This window comes from Gigantopelta aegis, chromosome 12 (assembly GCF_016097555.1).
Source record: "Gigantopelta aegis isolate Gae_Host chromosome 12, Gae_host_genome, whole genome shotgun sequence".
Lineage (NCBI taxonomy): Eukaryota > Metazoa > Mollusca > Gastropoda > Neomphalida > Peltospiridae > Gigantopelta > Gigantopelta aegis.
In genome coordinates this window covers 16206325-16226284 of record NC_054710.1, presented here as the reverse complement: position 1 = coordinate 16226284, position 19960 = coordinate 16206325, and the positions used below count along the sequence as shown (strand labels likewise).

Sequence of the window (19960 nt, the reverse complement as noted above, 5' to 3'; positions counted from 1 at the left end):
TTTAAAATATAATTTCAACGTAATTTTGAGGTAACCGATCAGGTAACCCACGGGTTACGCAACTATAATTCACGTAACCGAACAATTGGTTACCTAGGTAAAAAACACGTGAACCGACTTCCGGTTCCCTCAGAGTTCGAAATATTTTCCCCTGTGAGATCTCCTACCTAGGACAAGAAACATGTAATTTATCGCTGTCTGCCATTTTACTTTTTTATGGAATACTCTTCGAGGGGTGGATCGCAGCCTCTGAAGTATGTGACGTCATCCCGATTGCATTTTATCATAATCAGCACTGGTCATGACGTGTTAGATTACGTCACACGCTTCCCTCCCACCATTCAATAATTAGGTAACACTCTTAACTCAGAACCACATTCTAAACTACGATAAATGACTCACCTACCTTTAATTACCATTAAGATTCCCCCCACATTTTGTCCACACAGAAATCTTGAAAAATCTATTATGACACTGATTTCACATACTAAATTGTAACCATGTCACCTATATCGACTTTGCTAAGATCTCTTGGAAAAATAGCCTATTTTTCGTCGACTGCCAATTTAAAAAAATAAAAATTAATGGAATACCATTCAAGAGGAGTGAAAGCCTTCGAACAAGATTTCACATACTAAATTATAATTATGTCACCTATATCACGCAACCATGTCACTAGGAAGTGTTATGTTACTAGGAACTGATTTGTGCGCATGATGAATGTTTGCTCAATTTTCAGGAAGATAATTTTTTCATTTTTCAAACATCCATTTACAGCAATAATTGTTGAACTGCATAAATAAATATAAGTTATATTTACACTTCCTGTAATATCAAATTACCTCTTATTTTTCAATTCTCCATTATTCGCTCCCATTTGGAACTATATAGCCAGCGTTTTTAATTAAACTTTTTGAAACAAAAACGCAATTTAAGTAGCTTCCTGCAAAGAATGTTTACATAGGGAACCGTGTCTGATGTCACAGTGACTAGCAGCCAGTGATGTAGATCTTCAATGTCACACATAAATTTGAGTTTATTTTCACAAAAAAAGGTACAAAAATTGTAATATGGCACAACAGACAGAAATATAATCAAAGTATTTTATTTAAAATTTGGAAACACATAACTTTTAGGCTGGCTATGCCATTCCCAAAATACTTTTGGGCACCTGCTATTGTCCAACTTCCGGAAGTAGTTTTTACACGATAAAACTAATAGATTCTATACCGCTTTTGACTGAAACATATTACAAAAATATAACTTGAAAGGGGTTGCATGATAATTAAAAAATCAGGTTACTACGTTTTAATATCGTGGTTATTTGGCTTGGTTCGATAACGGTTTAACAGGCTCGCTAAAGCTCGCCTGTTACACCATTATCTAAACCTCGCCAAATAACCACGATATCAAGATTCAAAGCATAATAACCCGATCTTCTATATACATCAACCTCGATGAGATCCCTTGGAGAATTTTTTTTTGCTGACTGCCAGTTTGCTTCTTTTTTTTTTGTTCATGGAATACTTATCAAGAGGGGTGGAATCCTTCAAACAACGTGACATAATTAATATACTATAACTCGATGGAACGAGTCATGTGCATACGTATATATTGACTATATAATGGTATATACAATACAGCCTATGCACATGACTCATTCCATCGAGTGGTACTAACTAATCACCCATACACTAGGGACCAAACACCCATGGGCACGCACACACCCACACACGTATTTATACAGCACATTTAATTTATCTCACTTGCACTTTTTTAGGTTTCACCTAGTTAATATTATACTTGTTGATATTAAGCAATAATATGCATTATATATTATTGAATATGCATACCAGTTCAAAAGCCTTGCTTAAGCATTGCTTTAAGTGGTCAAATACTGGGGCCGTTGCCCTACCCTCAGTTTCAGATTATTTTCTGGCAAAAAGCCTGGTCTGAGCTGGCCCCCAGTATCATCAGCTTACCTTCACATGCATAATAATAATGGCTGTACCCTTTAGCACTTATCTATGGTTGTATTCATATCTAGAACTTTCAGCTGTTTAAGAATGATCAGCAACTACATAATCCCGTTAATGTTCACAACATGCACCACTTGTGTGGACTTGAAAAGTTAAGCGGAGCAGACATTTTTTGGCAACTTCCCTACCTCGCAATCGTCCATTAACATGCAACACACATATATATTGATTAATTATGGCAATAAATACTATTGATTTTGTTTCAGTAATTATTTGTGCAACAGAGCACAGATGCAAATCGTCTAAATTACCTGGTAATCTTGTCGAGAAAGTGAAGACTGCTCCACAGTCATGTCGGGTACTCCGGAATATGGCTGCCGCCATTAGATTTACCAAACTGTTAAAGACCCAGTTGTAAAGTTATAAATACTCCATAAATGATAGAAGACATGCAGATTATATGATGTACGTTTTCTATTAGTATATTTTCTATATATTTTAAGATGTCATCCTAAAGTAAAAATTATCTTGTTATTGTGAATTAGTGATTTATTACAAACACTTCGACATAAAATACGCGGGAGGGTGTTCAATATATGAATGTCCAGGAATTCCCCCAGTAATCTCATAAAATACACCTAATATTATTGGACAGAATGTAAAAGGCAATTTTTTGGATTCCCCTCAATTTATGACAGTTACCATTAATATTAATAAATATTTTTTAAATATAATGCTCTAAGGTTTATATGATTTTAATATTTATTTTAATACAAACATGAGTTATATTCACATTTATTAATACTTTAACTTTCATACAATTTTCTCGCAATAATTTATTAACCAATGAAAAAAGGGAACACAAAGTTGATTTGGACGTCAATCTGGTAAACAATATTTAGGGGAAACTCCCGCAACGTTGACATTTTAGGTCGATGAATCACATTGTTGTTCCCGGGTTTGAATTCGAACAAATCTGTTAATTAATAGAAATATGTCGTTTCTGGTAGATTCGTGTCTTGTGCTATTTTCACAGGTTCGTTACGACAATTACGCCGCAAGGTGTTTCTTCCAAAATTAATGTTCTGGGCTCGATCCCTCTAGGTGGACGCATAGTCCGGAGGGACGTAGAAAATGTGGGGTATTGACTTTCCCGAGTTTGCATTTTTGTCAGATATTTGCCACTAATAAATATTTTTAATTGCTAAAATTAATTATTAAATTATATTTTCTTGTTTAGAATATCAGTGTTTGCAGGCTATATATTCAATATGTTTTTGTAAGTAGCCCAAACAGGATTTGGTCTACAAATAATTTCATATTTTATGAAAAAATATAATTAGGAAATAAAATGAAGTTTGATCTAGTACAAATACTAGGACCATCAGAAACACATTTAAAATACAGCCATAATTCCTGTTTCAAGGAATACTTGATCATAAAGATGATATGAGCTGGCCTAGCTGTTTATTGAAATGTGCATACTTGTAGCCTATTGCCTATAAAAGATCCCCTACGATGGGGGGTGGGGTGAGGGTAGCTGATAAATAGAGATTATTATTTAGGATACACATGGATACGAGTGTAATAATTTCTTTATTATCCATATTACTATTGCTATTTTTTTATAATTGACAAGGGCTGTCTCCAAATGTTTTAACTACAACTAGGAGACGATGAAATGACGTCATATTTAACATGCACATGCAGTTTGAGCTAAGACTGGGGAAAGCAACGTCAAGACATCGCTTCTCAAATTTACGTCATTACACTTGTTATTACACATGTGCTTCATATGAGTTTTATTAACTCTGTTATGTTGAACCATGTGGATAATAAAACTCATTTGTAGCTATAGTTACTATCTGATAGTAATGGGTATTTTCAAAATGTTCGTATTGTGATATATTGAAATACAGGAACCTGAATTGTGATATGTACCAAAGATCAATTCTTAATTATTAGAACTTATAAAGTGCTCTAATCTCGTGTACATTTTATATAAGTTAATGAAATTATACACTAGTCAATCAAGATTCATTTCGATAAGGGAAGCTTATATTGTTTCTGTTCCTAAACTGGTAGTTTTTGTTTTAAAATGTAATACACGTAAATAACACACATACAATATATAACCATCTGCAATATACCAGTACACTAAAAAATATATTGCGATACATATTGTTCAAAATTTATATTGTGGTATACCGGTATATCTTTCATTAATTTCATTAATTTATATTTATTATCATGTTTCTATCCAATTAAGGTTCTAGCATGCATACTTCAGCTATCTGGGCTGTTAGTGGTTAATTGTTAGTGATTATTGAAACAGAAGTCAGCTTAACCATTAAGTTATTAAACTTGCTCTGGGTTGGAGCAGGTACGATGGCTTAACCACGCATCAAGCAAGCGCTTTACCACTAGGCTACGTCTCGCCCTTGTTATATAGGGTTAAAAATGAATTGTTAAATGTATTTTTACATGAATTACAACTAATATTGTGAGTACATGTAGGATGATGGAATTTGTTTTCTTTATACACCATGAGAAGTTTTCAGGCCAGCTCATTTTGCCCAAACTTTGCAATAATTTTTACCTGAATGTGAAGATTTTCTCTAGCATTGGAGGGGTTGTGAGTGTTTGTGACCTCTGACTCCCTCCCCCATCTAGAATGCTTATGATCAAGGGATCTGGTATGTAATGTCTTGTATATATGAGAATGTGCATATATACACAGTCCCATGCTCCTTTATCAAAATTGGTAGCCAATTTTGGCGGGCGGGATGTAGCTCGGTGGTAAAGCGCTTGCTTGATCTGCAGTCAGTCGGATCGATCCCCGTCGGTGGGCCTATTGGGCTATTTCTCGTTCCAGCCAGGGCACCACGACTGGTATATCAAAGGCTGTGGTATGTGCTATCCTGTCTGTGGGATGTTGCATATAAAAGATCCCGTGCTGCTAATGGAAAAATGTAGCGGGTTTCCTCTCTAAGACTAATTTGTGAAAATTACTAAATGTTTGACATCCAATAGCTGATGATTAACAAATCAATGTGCTCTAGTGGTGTCATTAAACAAAACAAACTTCTTCTTGGTAGCCAGTTTAGCAGCAGCAGGTTTCCTTTCTTTACTTCTATAATTTCAGTTTTACCAGCTGGGTCCAAGTACGTGTAGCTGACCACCACTATGTATAGGGAAACCTATCTAATACAGTAATACATGGTTTTGTTATACAGGTGATTATATATATGTGTTAATCATTCTTTTACAGGTGCTGTTTTTTGCAGGAGGTTGGGTATTTTTTCTAAAGAAGTTGTTTCGTGACTATGAGGTAAGTATCAAAGTAATGTACATTATAGAGCTTGGCGGTATTGAAATTTCAGGTTCGGTATCGGTATCGGTATCGGTATCAGTATTTTGGGGGTGATTTATCTTAGTATCACTACAGTATTCAGTATTGATACGATACCAATACTGATATTGAGCAGTATTTTGAGTATACTCTGCATTAAATGCATGCCCGAGTTGAGTCTCACCCGCTAATTTCATCTAAATAAAAATTAAATTCCATACACGACCATAATCTCTCTCTTTTCAGCTATTTTGCATTTGTCAGATATATATTTAGTGCGTTACTAATTATTGGCAGCAGCTACATGTAGCTAGTGGGAATTTTCTTATTAGCTCAGTTGGTAGAATGCAGGCTCCGTATTCATAAACGTACTTAAGTGAATGTATGATACTTATCTGTGTATTTTAAGTATGTATTTAGGTATCATACATTGACTTAAGTGTGTTTATGAATACAGAGCCAGGGGCCTAATTCACTAAACTCTCACAACTTTGCGATCTTGCAGTGCAATGCTAAAAGACTTGCAAAAGGGATACTTTGTTGTAAAGAAAGAAGTGTTTTATTTACGGTTATATGGCGTCAGACATATGGTTAAGGACCACACAGATTATTTTAGAGGAAACCCGCTGTCGCCACATAGGCTACTCTTTTACGACAGGCAGCAAGGGATCTTTTATTTGCGCTTCCCACAGGCAGGATAGCACAAACCATGGCCTTTGTTGAACCAGTTATGGATCACTGGTCGGTGCAAGTGGTTTACACCTACCCATTGAGCCTTGCGGAGCACTCACTCGGGGTTTGGAGTCGGTATCTGGATTAAAAATTCCATGCCTCGATTGGGATCCGAACCCAGTACCTACCAGCCTGTAGACCGATGGCCTGCCACGACGCCACCGAGGCCGGTTACTTTGTTGTCTAACACAGCCTAAGAGACCTTTGTGAATTAGGCTCCTGGGCCCGGTAACACAAAACACTCGTAACACTTACGTCAGACATACACCACACATTATGTATGGTGTACGTCTGACGTAAGTGTTACGTGTGCTTTGTGTTACCGGGCCCTGGACTCTCATACTGAGAGTTTGTAGTTCGAATCCCCTCAGTGGAGGTTGATTTTTATTCTGATACATTTGGAGCACATAATATGTTTGTTTTGGCCTGCTATTTTATTAAAATAACAAACAATATTTTACATCCCATTTCGAGCCCTGTATAATCATGGTTCATGTATACTCTTCAAAAAAAGTAGGGGAACTCCAATAAGAATTTACAATTGCCAAAATTGTAAGGTATATTAGCTGTGGGGAATCGTTATATGATAATAGTGAATTAATTGGGCAAACATTACAACCGGTAGTTCAGTATTACAGTAGGTTTTATGACCACCAAAGATCTTGAAGGACGATTGGGGTCAGAAGTGAAATTTGAAAGCTGACTCTCTTTTTTATCAGTAAATCGCAAATTCAAACAATAAAAATGACTAAAACCAAAACAATAACAACAGAATGAAAAAGATTGACAGAAATAATGTTCCACAGTGATTAATGGACCTTCCTGAAAATTGTCAAAGTCGAGAATGACACCCCACGCACGTGTACGGGGCAACTGCTTGATGTGCGTGCAAACTATGGAATGTGTTTCGGTGTGTTGATAAACAGACCTGAACGTTCTTTACTAGGATGTCTGTGGTCAAAACGTATGTTCGGTCTAACAGTTGATATTAACATTAATATATCAGGTTCCCCTACGTTTTGTTTTGGAGAGTATATGTTTGTTGTGTACATACAGGACAAACTATAACCATTGACTTTCATTTTCATTTTGACCTGTAGGTTCACCATTCAGTTGTTCAGCTTGTCTTCTCCGTGACATTCTCATTGTCGTGTACGATGTTTGAGCTGATTATTTTTGAGATTCTCGGAATCATGGATTCCAGGTAAGTAACTAGTGTTTTCCTTAGCTTGTTTTAACATGGTGCGGCACCATGCCTCAATAGTCTAGCACCATCTTGCCTTAATCAGCACCATGCTGCCCTGAGATTAACAAGCCTTTTTCAGTAATTAATTCTAAAATTGCCTTTATAAAACAGCCCAAAAGGTATTATTAATTAACAAAATATGCCTTTTATATATTTTGCCATTCATTTATTAAAGCAAGCATATAAATTACATTAATGTTTATTTTAATAAATTTTTGTGTATTTTTAATGAAAAAAAAAGTGCCCCGAAAATGGTGAAAGGAAAGTGGACAGTGGGATTTAAAAAAAAGAAAACAGTTTTGTTTTATATACATGTGTGGCAACATTCATTGTCAATACACAGCCATGGTTGGTTGAATTGGCAGGAATCCGGGAGGGTTGACAGGTTGTTGACAGGTCTGTCATAATTATTTAATAATATCGTATGCTTGTTCCTTAAAGGCACATTCCTGAGTTTGCTGCAATGTTTTAAGATGTTATCGACTAATAAAATATTTCTACGATTAAACTTACATATTAAATATATTTTCTTGTTTAGAATATTAGTGGCTGTATATTAAACGTGTTTCTGATCGTTCTAATATTTGTACTAGGTTAATTTTCATTTTATTTCCTAAAAAATACTTTTTCGTACGTACGAAATTATTTGAAGACAAAATCCAGTTTGGGCTTCTTACAAATATTAAGATGACCAGAAACACGTTTAATATACAGACACTGATATTCTAAACAAGAAAATATATTTAATAGGTAAGTTTAATCGTAGAACTATTTTATTAGTCGGAAACATCTTACAATGCAGCAAACTCAGGAATGTCCCTTTAATATTATATCTCATAATGTTTTGTTTTTGTTTTTTCAGTTCCCGCTATTTTCACTGGAAGTTCGGTCTATATGCCATTTTCTTTGTGCTGATTGGTTTGCTGCCGTTCTACATAGCCTATTTCATCATCGGCAACATTAGACTAGGTAACACAGGTCTTGACCGTAGCAGTATCCCCGGGTGTTTTGGCTAGCCATTTTTTTCGCTCGGGCTACCAGATGTCTAAACCCAGTAGTCCGCCTGGCTACTAGGATTTTTTTTGCACTAGCATCCAGTTACTCCGCGATCAACAAGATGCTTAAACACCTAAAACCACCACTTAAAACAACATGTTTAAATAAAAGTTTAGGATTTTGCTTTTTTCTCTCTTTTTAATTTATTAAAATTCTTAACTTCATTCTTGTCAGATGTTAAATTTGTCAAATCTACATGTAAAAAGTTTTTTTTTAACTCCTATTGAAATTCCTACATAAATATGTAAACATTTTTAATATTTCATGTCGCTTTATAACATAATTTTCACTTGTTATGAATTAAAGCTCTTGACAGTGACAAGTGTTTATTTCAAATTATTTCACTCGCAACATAAATTTGATATTAACTGGTAACTTGTTTATTATTCTCTATGTAATGTAGCGTTACAGGCCTTGACCTTAACTTTTTTCAGTAGTAACCCGGGCTATTAGCTATAAAATCTGGTAGCCCTCAGTAAAAATTGGTAGCACCATAATTTTATATGTTGCTTTTTTATCCGAAGCATATACAAAGTTAGAAATAAAGATGATATTTCCATACTTGATAAGTTGCAGGATAAAAACAGTAACATGATAAAGCTTATCGACTTTAATTACGTTTCTTTAATCGTATTGTTTTTATAATTACATTGTTTTTAATTGTATTGTTTTTATAATTATATTGTTTTTAATTGTATTGTTTTTATAATTACATTCTATTTAATTGTATTGTTTTTATAATTACATTGTTTTTAATTGTATTGTTTTTATAATTACATTGTCTTTAATTGAAACTGTTTTTAATTAAAATGTAATTACATTGTTTTGTTTTTAATAGCATTGTTTTAATTAAATTGTTTTTACTTACATTGTGTTTTTTAATCATAAGTGGAGGGAGGGGCAGGGGAGGCAACTGGAGCAAATCCTCAAATTCAGGCAAAAATTATATAACTGTGAACAATGTGCCTACCTGAGCTCCTTTTGCCATGTATTTCCATGATTCTAACTTCAAAATTAGTTGTAATCCATGTAAAACTGTGTTGTGATTTGTTTGCAACCCTATATATTACAAATATTGTTTTATTCATTAAAATATATGATGTAAACGCACAGCCAATAGCATTTTATTTCATCGCCAAAAAAGTCTGTGTATCACCTGAAAATCCCAAGCTACATGTAGGTCCCTGCTATAATAAAATAATTTGACAGTATAATGCTAATATGAATACATTTTGTTATCTAATTTCGGGCATTTTCGTTTAATTCGGGAAAGAACCAGCCTGCCCTGTTACAAAAATGGGAGACTGTACGCCTGTGTTTTTAATTATATATTATTTAATTACATGTCTTTTACTTACATTGTTTTTACTTGCATTGGTTTTTAACATATATTGTGTTTAATTGTATTTCCCAGTTCCTCAGAAGAATCACATTCGCTTGATGTTGACGATCGGAGCATGGTGCGCGTTCTGCTATCTCTTCTGGAAGATTGGAGATCCATTTCCCATCCATAGTCCAAAACATGGTGAGAGTTATAGGCCATAGTCCCAAACATTGTGGTATTCATAGTCCATAGTCCAAAACGTAGTGTGAATTTCAGTCCATAGTCCAAAACATGGTAAGATTCATATTAGATGTACATGGTCCAAAAAATGGTGCAATTTATAGACCGTAGTCCAAAACATGGTGAGATTCATAGCCCATAGTCCAAAACATGTCTGAATTTCATGGTAAGATTCATATTACATGTATATGGTCCACAAAATGGTGAGATTTATAGACCATAGCCAAAACATGGTGAGATTCATAGTCCATAGTCCAAAAGATGGTAAAATTCATAGTCCATAGTCCAAAAGATGGTAAGATTCATAGTCCATAGTCCAAAATATGGTGAGATTCATAGTCCATAGTCCAAAATATGGTGAGATTCATAGTCCATAGTCCAAAACATGGTGAGATTCATAGTCCATAGTCCAAAATATGGTGAGATTCATAGTCCATAGTCCATATAGTCCATAGTCCCATGAGATTCATAGTCCATAGTCCAAAACATGGTGAGATTCATAGTCCATAGTCCAAAACATGGTGAGATTCATAGTCCATAGTCCAAAACATGGTGAGATTCATAGTCCATAGTCCAAAACATGGTGAGATTCCATAGTCCAAAACATGGTGAGATTCATAGTCCATAGTCCAAAACATGGTGAGATTCATAGTCCATAGTCCAAAACATGGTGAGATTCATAGTCCATAGTCCAAAACATGGTGAGATTCATAGTCCATAGTCCAAAACATGGTGAGATTCATAGTCCATAGTCCAAAACATGGTGAGATTCATAGTCCATAGTCCAAAACATGGTGATATTTAAACAAGGAAGGAAATGTTTTAATAGCGCACTCGGCACATTTTATTTACGGTTATATGGCGTCGGACATATGGTTAAGGACCACACAGGTATTGAGGGAGGAAACCTGCTGTCGCCACTTCATGGGCTACACTTTTCAATTAGCAACAAGGGATCTATGGACTAAAGGTTACCAGGCCTGGTGCTAATAAACCTTTTAAAATCTAGACTCTAATAGAGTCTGAGACTAATACCATGGCAGTGCCATACCAGTTATATGTGGGTGGTGACGGTATTAAAGATTGAGTTTAGACTCTTAAACGTTTTATAAGCACAGGCCCACAGCTATCATCATTTTTATAAGCACACATACATGTACCATTCCACTGGCGCAGGAAGCAGGGACGGGGGAAGGGCAGCAGCAATGGGTTTTATATATTTTTTATATATATATATATATATATGTGTGTGTGTGTATGTGCCCCTCCCCCCATTTTCTGGCACCTTCTTACGGCCGTGCATTCATTTCCTGGCACCCACATTTAAACACATTCTTAAAAATATAGATTTTTGTCTTGTCTTGGCAAAGTCAAAGCATGAGATTCAGGCGTTAAGTTTCTGCCAGTGACCACTGCGCCAACAATTGCATTTCCTTCAACGTTAATTGTTTAGCTTTTAGCTTTGTTTCTCACAAAAGACATGATTATTTTCTGTTATAAAACAGGATTTCCGCTTTTGAAATATGCTGTCAAATTTGAAATGATATATGTGGAAGCCAGTGTCGATTTGAATCTCTATATAAAGATCAAGGCATGAACAGGAAAAAAGAAATGTTTTATTTAACGACGCACTCAACACATTTTATTTACGTTTATATGGTTAAGGACCACACATATTTTGAGAGGAAACCCGCTGTCGCCACTACATGGGCTACTCTTTCCGATTAGCAGCAAGGGATCTTTTATTTGTGCTTCCCACAGGCAGGATAGCACAAACCATGGCCTTTGTTGAACCAGTTATGGATCACTGGTCGGTGCAAGTGGTTTACACCTACCCACTGAGCCTTGCGGAGCACTCACTCAGGGTTTGGAGTCGGTATCTGGATTAAAAATCCCATGCCTCGACTGGGATCCGAACCCAGTACCTACCAGCCTGTAGACCGATGGCCTAACCACGACGCCACCGAGGCCGGTCGGGCATGAACAGGATTCCTTTATGTTGTTAACCTTTAATTTCTAACTTTGGTTGATAAATCAATGTAAGATGAACTGCTGGCATTATCATGCAATATTATCGAAGTCTACGAGGTCATCAATATAGCAGAAACTACAATTAAACAATTTTGCTTCATGCATGTTCTTTTGTTTTGAGTTTACCAAATTAGTTTAAAATTCTGAACCCTGCAGCTTTGTTAAGGGGAATGCTAAATGACGAAGACCAGCAAATATTGTTTTATGGGAGAGTTGCAAAAGTTACAATCAAGTATTAGTGCAATATTTTAAAAAAAGAAAAGAAAAAAGTGGACCTCAGCTTTTGCTGGAGGGTTCGGACGAACCCCCGAACCCCCCTTAAATACGGGCCTGCCCGTGTCACAACTTTGTATGAAATACAGACATGACTATGTTAACAGAGCTCGAACTTAAGTTGGGATTGACGGATGGCACTTTTTTGCCGATGGATAAAAAGTATTGCCATTGGTTGAAGGGACTCTTTCTTGATTTTTATATTTGTTGTCAAAGTTAATCATTGAAAAGTATCATAGGTGGGCTGAAAATTGCATTTTGCCTAAGGCAAAAACATTTCAAACTAGCCAGAGGTAAGAAATGCTTAAGTTCAAACCCTGTGTTAGCAGAGCTCGAACATATATATAAGAATCTGTCTGCCACAGCAACTTAAAAACAAAATTGCTGTATGTGAAACGGCCCACCTACGGTAATTTAAAGTCTGCCCAAGGCAATTGGAAAAAAAAGAGAAGACTTTTGCATCAAACAAATAAGACTGAAAGGTTATATTGGTGCATGTAGACATATTTTAAATCAATCTAATTAAAATTAGCTCCACTATTACATGTGGATCTAACAGCAGCCAGTTGGAGCTCATGTCCACCAATCAAAACCTTACTTGCAGAATCCTGCCAGTGATTTAAAAATAATTTGAAAATATTCCGAATTATCCTGAGGGTATACATGTTTCGTGTGAATTACGAATGCCTTAAAACATGTTTTATTTTATAAAATAAATAATTTGTAATGTAAAACTGAAGACCAATTTAAAAAAAAAAAATGTTTTATAAATAAATAAATAATTTGTAATGTAAAATTGAAGACTGATAACCCATCCCGTATGTATTGGTATGGTTCGCTGTTTGCGGCCACTAAAATAGACTCGCCCGATATTTTTAGAATTTGTATGCTCCCAAATAACGTTATAAAAGCCGAAGTGTGATTGGTCAATATTTAAATTATTATTTACAGACGAAATGTTACCTGGACATTGGAGACTTCGCAGTGTTGTTAGCAATCTGGTCTAAATAAGGCATTCATAATTCACATGAAACATATCGTATACCCTCAGGATAATTCGGAATATTTTCAAATTATTTTTAAATCACTGGCATGATTCTGCAAGTAAGGTTTTGATTGGTGGACATGAGCTACAACTGGCTGGTGTTAGATCCACATGTAATACTGGAGCTAATTTTAATTAGATTGCTAACTTACCACTGTAATATTGTCACCTAACTTACCACTGATTGGTGGACATGAGCTCCAACTGGCTGCTGTTAGATCCACATGTAATAGTGGAGCTAATGTTATATACCGGCAGCTAATGTATACCATATGTAAACATTTTGTCATTGTTGAGGAGCTTTACTGATGGGACGTTTGTGCCATCGGTGATGCTCCCGACCTATGGCAATTTATATCTCAATGATATCGTTAAAGGTGCAGACTCGTTTCAACCCGTAAAAATGGACACTAATTTAGTTAATCTACAAACCTGTAACACACTTGGATAAAGTTACAACAGAGTGAAACAAGAGTCCTTTAAAACTAGACTAGAACTCGAATCAATAACCGCTACTTCTCAGATGCACATGCGTTTGTTAAAATATGAAAAGTGCATTTTGTGATATTAGAAACAACAGGATGACCAAAAACACTTCGGTTCTATGGAAATGGATAATCTAAACAATAAAATATAAGTAATGTTTGATTTCAGTGATCATAAACAGCTCTAATAGTGAATTTGGTCTACAATTCAATGTGTTGTCTTATTATGTGTGCTTTCCATCAGTATAGTTGTGAATGACCCATAAGTACTGGTCTCTTTTCAGGAATCTTCTCCATAGAGCAGTGTATCGGCCGTGTTGGTGTAATCGGTGTTACGCTGATGGCGCTGTTGTCGGGATTCGGTGCTGTCAACTACCCGTACACATCAATGCACTACTTCGTTCGGTTTGTATTAATGTCACTGAAATCAACTACTCACACACATATCAATGCACTACTTTGTTCGGTTTGTCTTAATGTCACAGTGAAATCAGTTACCTATCAACTACCCATACACATCAATGCACTACTTCATTCAGTTTGTATTAATGTCACAGTGAAATCAACCTCCCATACATATCAATGCACTACTTTGTTCGGTTTGTCTTAATGTCACAGTGAAATCAGTTACTCATCAACTACCCATACACATCAATGCACTACTTCATTCAGTTTGTTTTAATTTCACAGTGAAATCAACCTCCCATACACATCAATGCACTACTTCATTTGGTTTGTATTAATGTCACAATGAAATCAACCTCCCATACACCTCATTGCACTACTTCGTTCGGTTTGTATTAATGTCACATTGAAATCAACCTCCCATTCACATCAATGCACTATTTCATTCAGTTTGTATTAATGTCACAATGAAATCATTTACCCATTAACTTACCGTACACATCAGTGCACTACTTCGTTCGGTTTGTATTAATATCACAATGAAATCAACCTCCTATAGCCTACACATCAATGCACTACTTCGTTCGGTTTGTCTTAATGTCACAATGAAATCATTTACCCATCAACTTACCATACACATCAGTGCACTACTTCGTTCGGTTTGTATTAATGTCACAGTGAAATCATTTACCCATCAACTTACTGTACACATCAGTGCACTACCTCGTTCGGTTTGTATTAATGTCACAGTGAAATCATTTACCCATCAACTTACCATACACATCAGTGCACTACTTCGTTCGGTTTGTATTAATGTCACAGTGAAATCAGTTTATATTCAGTACTACTGAATGTACATGATCCTCTAAATGAATATATGGTACCCAATAGTTGAAACTTACTTTTACTTCGTTAAAGGCCATGGTATGTGCTATCTTGTCTTTGGGATGGTGCATATAAAAGATCCCTTGCTGCTAATCGAAAAGAGTAGCCCATGAAGTGGCGACAGCGGGTTTCTTCCCTCAATATCTGTGTGGTCCTTAACCATATGTCCGACGCCATACATGTGTATAACCTTAAATAAAATGTGCTGAGTGTGTCATTAAATAAAACATTTCCTTTTTGTTTCCTTAAAATTAAATTGTGATCCCATGGCTAGTGGATTTTTATAAAAATTGCCTATAAGTTGAAATTGTGAAAGTGGTGTTGTAACTGAATCAGTTAGGGCCGACAAATGCTGCATAACCTACTAATTGGTTGTCTTATGCTGAGGGCGGAACGTTGCCCAGTAGTAAAGCGCTCACTTGATGCGCAGTCAGTTTGGGATCGATCCCAGTCGATGGGCCCCTTGGGTTATTTCTCGTTCCAGCCAGTGCACCATGATGGTATATCAAAGGCTGTGGTATGTGCTGTCCTGTCTGTGGGATGGTGCATATAAAAGAACCCTTGCCAGTGTTTCTGCCAGAAGGAAATATTTAGGTATGGCACTTTGGAATTGAATGCAACCACAGTCACAGGGGTATTGGGGTCCTCCCTCCAGAAAGAAAATGGGTTAAGTTTAGGGTTAGGGTTAAGAAAATCATACAGTAATGATGAAAGTAATTAATTTTGTCAAAAGGTTAACTTAAAATAAAAAAATCTGTAGAAATGTTTGGGTACGGTGCCATACCCATTTTACCCTCTTGCAGAAACCCTGCTTGCTGCTAACGGAAAAAAGTAGCAGGTTTCCTCTCTATGACTATGTCAAATGACCATATGTTTGACATCCAATAGCCGATGATTAATAAATCATTGTGCTCTAGTAGTGTACCGGCCTCAGTGGCGTAGTGGTTAAGCCATCGGACTACAGGCTGGTAGGTACAGGGTTCGCAGACCAGTACCGGCTCCAACCCAGAGCGAGTTCTTAAGGGCTCAATGGGTAGGTGTAAGGCCACTACACCCTCTTCTCTCTCACTAACCGCTAACCAACTAACAACTAACCCACTGTCCTGCATAGACAGCCCAGACAGCTGAGGTGTGTGCCCAGGACAGCGTGCTTGAATCTTAATTGGATATAAGCACACAAAAATAAGTTGAAATGAATGAATCTAGTAGTGTTGTTAAAGAACCTAAAAGCTTAAAACTATGTTTGATAAAACATATCATTCTGCTGAATTCAGTGTACGCAATATTTTTATATCTTAATGTGTTTAGATGCAGGGGCACGATATAGCCCAGTGGTAGAGCGCTCGCTCGATGCACGGTCGGCGTGGGATCGATCCCCATCAGTGGGCCCATTGGGCTATTTCTCGTTCCAGCCAGTGCACCACGACTGGTACATCAAAGGCCATGGCATGTGCTATCCTGTCTATGGGATGGTGCATATAAACGATCCCTTGCTGCTAATCGAAAAGAGTAGCCCATGAAGTGGAGACAGGGTGGAGACAGCTGGTTTCCTCTCTCAATATCTGTGTGGTCCTTAACCATATGTCCGACACCATATAACCGTAAATAAAATGTGTTGAGTGTGTCATTAAATAAAACATTTCTTTCTTTCTTTCTCTCAATATCTGTGTGGTCCTTAACCATATGTCCGACGCCATATAACTGTACATAAAATGTGTTGAGTGTGTCGTTAAATAAACCATTTCCTTCCTTAAATTTCAGACACGTCACTGAGGCCGACATCCAGTCAATAGAGAAAAGACTGCTGCAGTCCCTCGACATGATCATCATGAAAAAGAAAAGGTCTTTGGTCTCAAATAGTCATAGCTAGTTATGTTTTCTCTTCTTTTAGTCTCCCATCTTGTTGCATTTTGAACAAAATTAAAGGCGTATTGTCACAGACCACTGACCTATTTAATGGTCTAACAAAGTATTACCTGAACAAAAATAATTTGATTTTTCCCTAAATGTACTTTATTCAACCATCTTCATAACCACCATACTCCATTTATTAATGACATTTTGTAAAAATAATTGAATTATGGCAATGGTCCATAATTCAAAAACTAAAATTGTTTTTAAGCCATACCAGAAGCCAGGTTTCTTCTTCTTTTAGTTCCGTCTTGTAATGATATCACAGGGAGATGTTTGCTGCCAGGATGAATCTCACAGTGACACGGAGGGATTCCTGGACCCATATTCACAAAAAAGTGTAAATTTACGTCTACGACTAGCACTTACGTCTGCCGTAGATTTACGTTTACGTGCAAGAAGCACCTTATTCTCAAAGATGGTCGTAAATGTAAACGTAACTTAGTTGGATGTAAATCTACGATTTAACACTCTCACTGGAGTAATTAATAAAAACACATTAGAAACGATGGCTACCGGGTAAATAACAAATGCGCAAAACGCAATTTTGTTTGTCGTCTGCTAACAATAACATTGCGAACAGTGAACCATGGCATTTTGGTATTGGTGGGGATCCGCGTTTTGGTACGAACTTGAGGACATTTCTTAAAAAGGAAAAGATAACTCAGGAGAATTTGGCCAAGTCAAAAACATCCGTTTGATCATGAACAAAAATATCGCGTTCGCCATCGCAAACTGCTTCATTTATTGGAAATACTGCTAGTTTCCGTAAATAATAGTAAATAACGGCGATTGTGATTGATTTATTATATGTACACAACTTACGTGCAGCGTTAGTTGCAACCTGAGGCACTCTTATATTTACGTCCAACTTTACACGTAACTTACGTTTTCGTTGTTTCGTGAATAGCTCTTCAGTCGTAGATTTACGTTTACGTGTAAAACTAGGCTTACGATATTTTGTGAATATGGGTCCAGGTCTCCATAAAATTCTTCTATGTTTTTCGGTGTTAGGTTATATTGCTAGAAGCACAATCTGAAAACAGTTTTGATTGGTTGTAAAAAAAAAAAATCAGAAATCTAATTTCATTGGTTGAAAAACATCAGAAAACAAATTTGATTGGTTACTGGGTTGGTGGTTTGGGGACGTGTCTGAACCTTATGAAGACAGGGGTACTTAAACCATGTATTCCTTGATACACATATAACACATATATGTGACACTTGTTTCGTAAAATCAGTATGACACACGAACATTCATTCATTCATTTACAAATCGTATAATAATCTCTATTTATAGTATGATCGATGTATAGCTGTACTAAATCATTTGTTAAAAATTCAATACCCAATCAGAACCTTTTGTTTGTAACATTGGTGTTGGACAAGGCAAATGCCTTTCACCTTTTTTATTTGCTATGTATATAAATCACTTGGAAGATAAGATCATTCATAAGCATGAAAATAAGTTGAAATGAAATAAGATCATTCACAAAGGTGTTGGTGGAGTGGATACAGACATGATTAAGCTTTTTCTTTATTTTTCACCGATTAGCATTTATAGGTGATTTTTTCGATGCCCGTAGCAGGGTGGGTGGCCTGCCCCCGCCCCCCGCCCCCCGCTAATAATTTTGGCTTTTTTTTTATTGCTTTTTTATTTGATAACCTTTACATCTCGACTGAATATAAAGTTGTAGCGAGATTAATGGATCAAGATTAACAGCGAGAGTTACAGTAACTGGCAAATAACCATTGAGTCATGCCCCCGGACCCCCCCAATACCTCGCGCCTTTGGCGCTCGTTCATTTGCCCCCCCCCCCCAATAATGTCTACCATGGTACGGACCTGCGGTGTATTTCATTAGCATTTCCTTTTATATCTTTTTACAGGATTGCTGTCGCAAAGAGAGAAAGTCTGAGACAGGCGTGCATTTCTAACAGTTCTGGTGGATTGTGGGGAATGTTTAAAAATGTCACTTCTGCTGCTGGAACAACAGAAAGTATCCATTTATACACAGCATATTATTATAATTATCATCATCATCATCATTATTATGTGATTTATTGTATGATATTATTTTTTTCATTTATACTTATTTTAGTGCTTATGTCCAATTACGGTTCAAGTACGCTGTCCTAGGCACTTCAGCTATCTGGGCTGTCTGTCCAGAGCAGTGAGTTAGTTATTAGTGGTTAGTGAGCGAGAAGTCAGTGTAGTGGTGTTACACCTACCCATTGGCATTGAGTCGGTGAAACTCACTCTGGGTGTGAGCCGTCTGTCCATCTGGGGTGTGAGCCATCTGTCCATCTGGGTGTGAGCCGTCTGTCCATCTGGGTGTGAGCCGTCTGTCTTTCTGGGTGTGAGCCGTCTGTCCATCTGGGTGGGGGCCGTCTGTCCATCTGGGTGGGAGCCGTCTGTCCATCTGGGTGTGAGCCGGGACCAGGCTGCGAACCCAGAACCTACCAGCCTTATGTCCGATGGCTTAACCACGACACCACCGAGAATGGTGATATTATTAATGGAATTGTTATTATGTTATATTATATAATTATAATTACTAGATGCAGAGATATGATTTTTCAGCTTTTTATCCAATTTCAGCTTTTTTGTGCAAATGTGCTTTCTGTCATTTGAGCTATCTTGGTATCACCCAAGCCCAGGGTACACGGAACCTGCAATGCATGCTGGGTAATCATCCACCATGTGGGGTCATACACTCAGGAGACACACCCATAACTGCACCCGTAAAGTGGGTGAAACTCAGTGTATGTGGCCTTACACCTACCCATTGAGCCTAGCTGTGCACTCATTCTGGGTTGGAGCCGGTACTGGCATGAAAAAATCCCCCATTGCTTCAGGTGAGATTCGAACCCAGTACCTACCAGCCTCAAGTCCGATGACATAACCACAGGGCCGGTAATTTGTAGTAATAGCAGCAGCAGTGGTAGTAGTTATCTTCCCTTATAACATCACAGACTAGCTGACGTCGATACATT

The 19960-nt window shown here is 36.9% G+C and overlaps 2 protein-coding genes across 3 annotated transcripts in view; one reads left to right on the top strand and one right to left on the bottom strand.

Annotated features, from left to right (window-relative positions):
- LOC121386168 (ubiquitin carboxyl-terminal hydrolase 25-like) overlaps positions 1-2421 on the bottom strand; it is a 49005-nt gene extending 46584 nt beyond the window's left edge. For both annotated transcript variants that reach the window (XM_041516968.1, XM_041516969.1), the window contains exon 1: positions 2291-2421. In XM_041516968.1, coding sequence (XP_041372902.1) covers positions 2291-2332 — 42 coding nt within the window. In that variant the 5' untranslated portion in view covers positions 2333-2421. The remainder of the gene's footprint in view (positions 1-2290) is intronic.
- A 442-nt stretch (positions 2422-2863) lies between these two features.
- Positions 2864-19960, top strand: part of LOC121386343 (Golgi pH regulator-like) — a 36980-nt gene continuing 19883 nt past the window's right edge. Inside the window, exons 1-8 of the mRNA XM_041517220.1 lie at positions 2864-3015; positions 5251-5310; positions 7164-7267; positions 8172-8278; positions 9780-9890; positions 14048-14168; positions 16815-16895; positions 18854-18963. Coding sequence (XP_041373154.1) covers positions 2974-3015; positions 5251-5310; positions 7164-7267; positions 8172-8278; positions 9780-9890; positions 14048-14168; positions 16815-16895; positions 18854-18963 — 736 coding nt within the window. The 5' untranslated portion in view covers positions 2864-2973. The remainder of the gene's footprint in view (positions 3016-5250; positions 5311-7163; positions 7268-8171; positions 8279-9779; positions 9891-14047; positions 14169-16814; positions 16896-18853; positions 18964-19960) is intronic.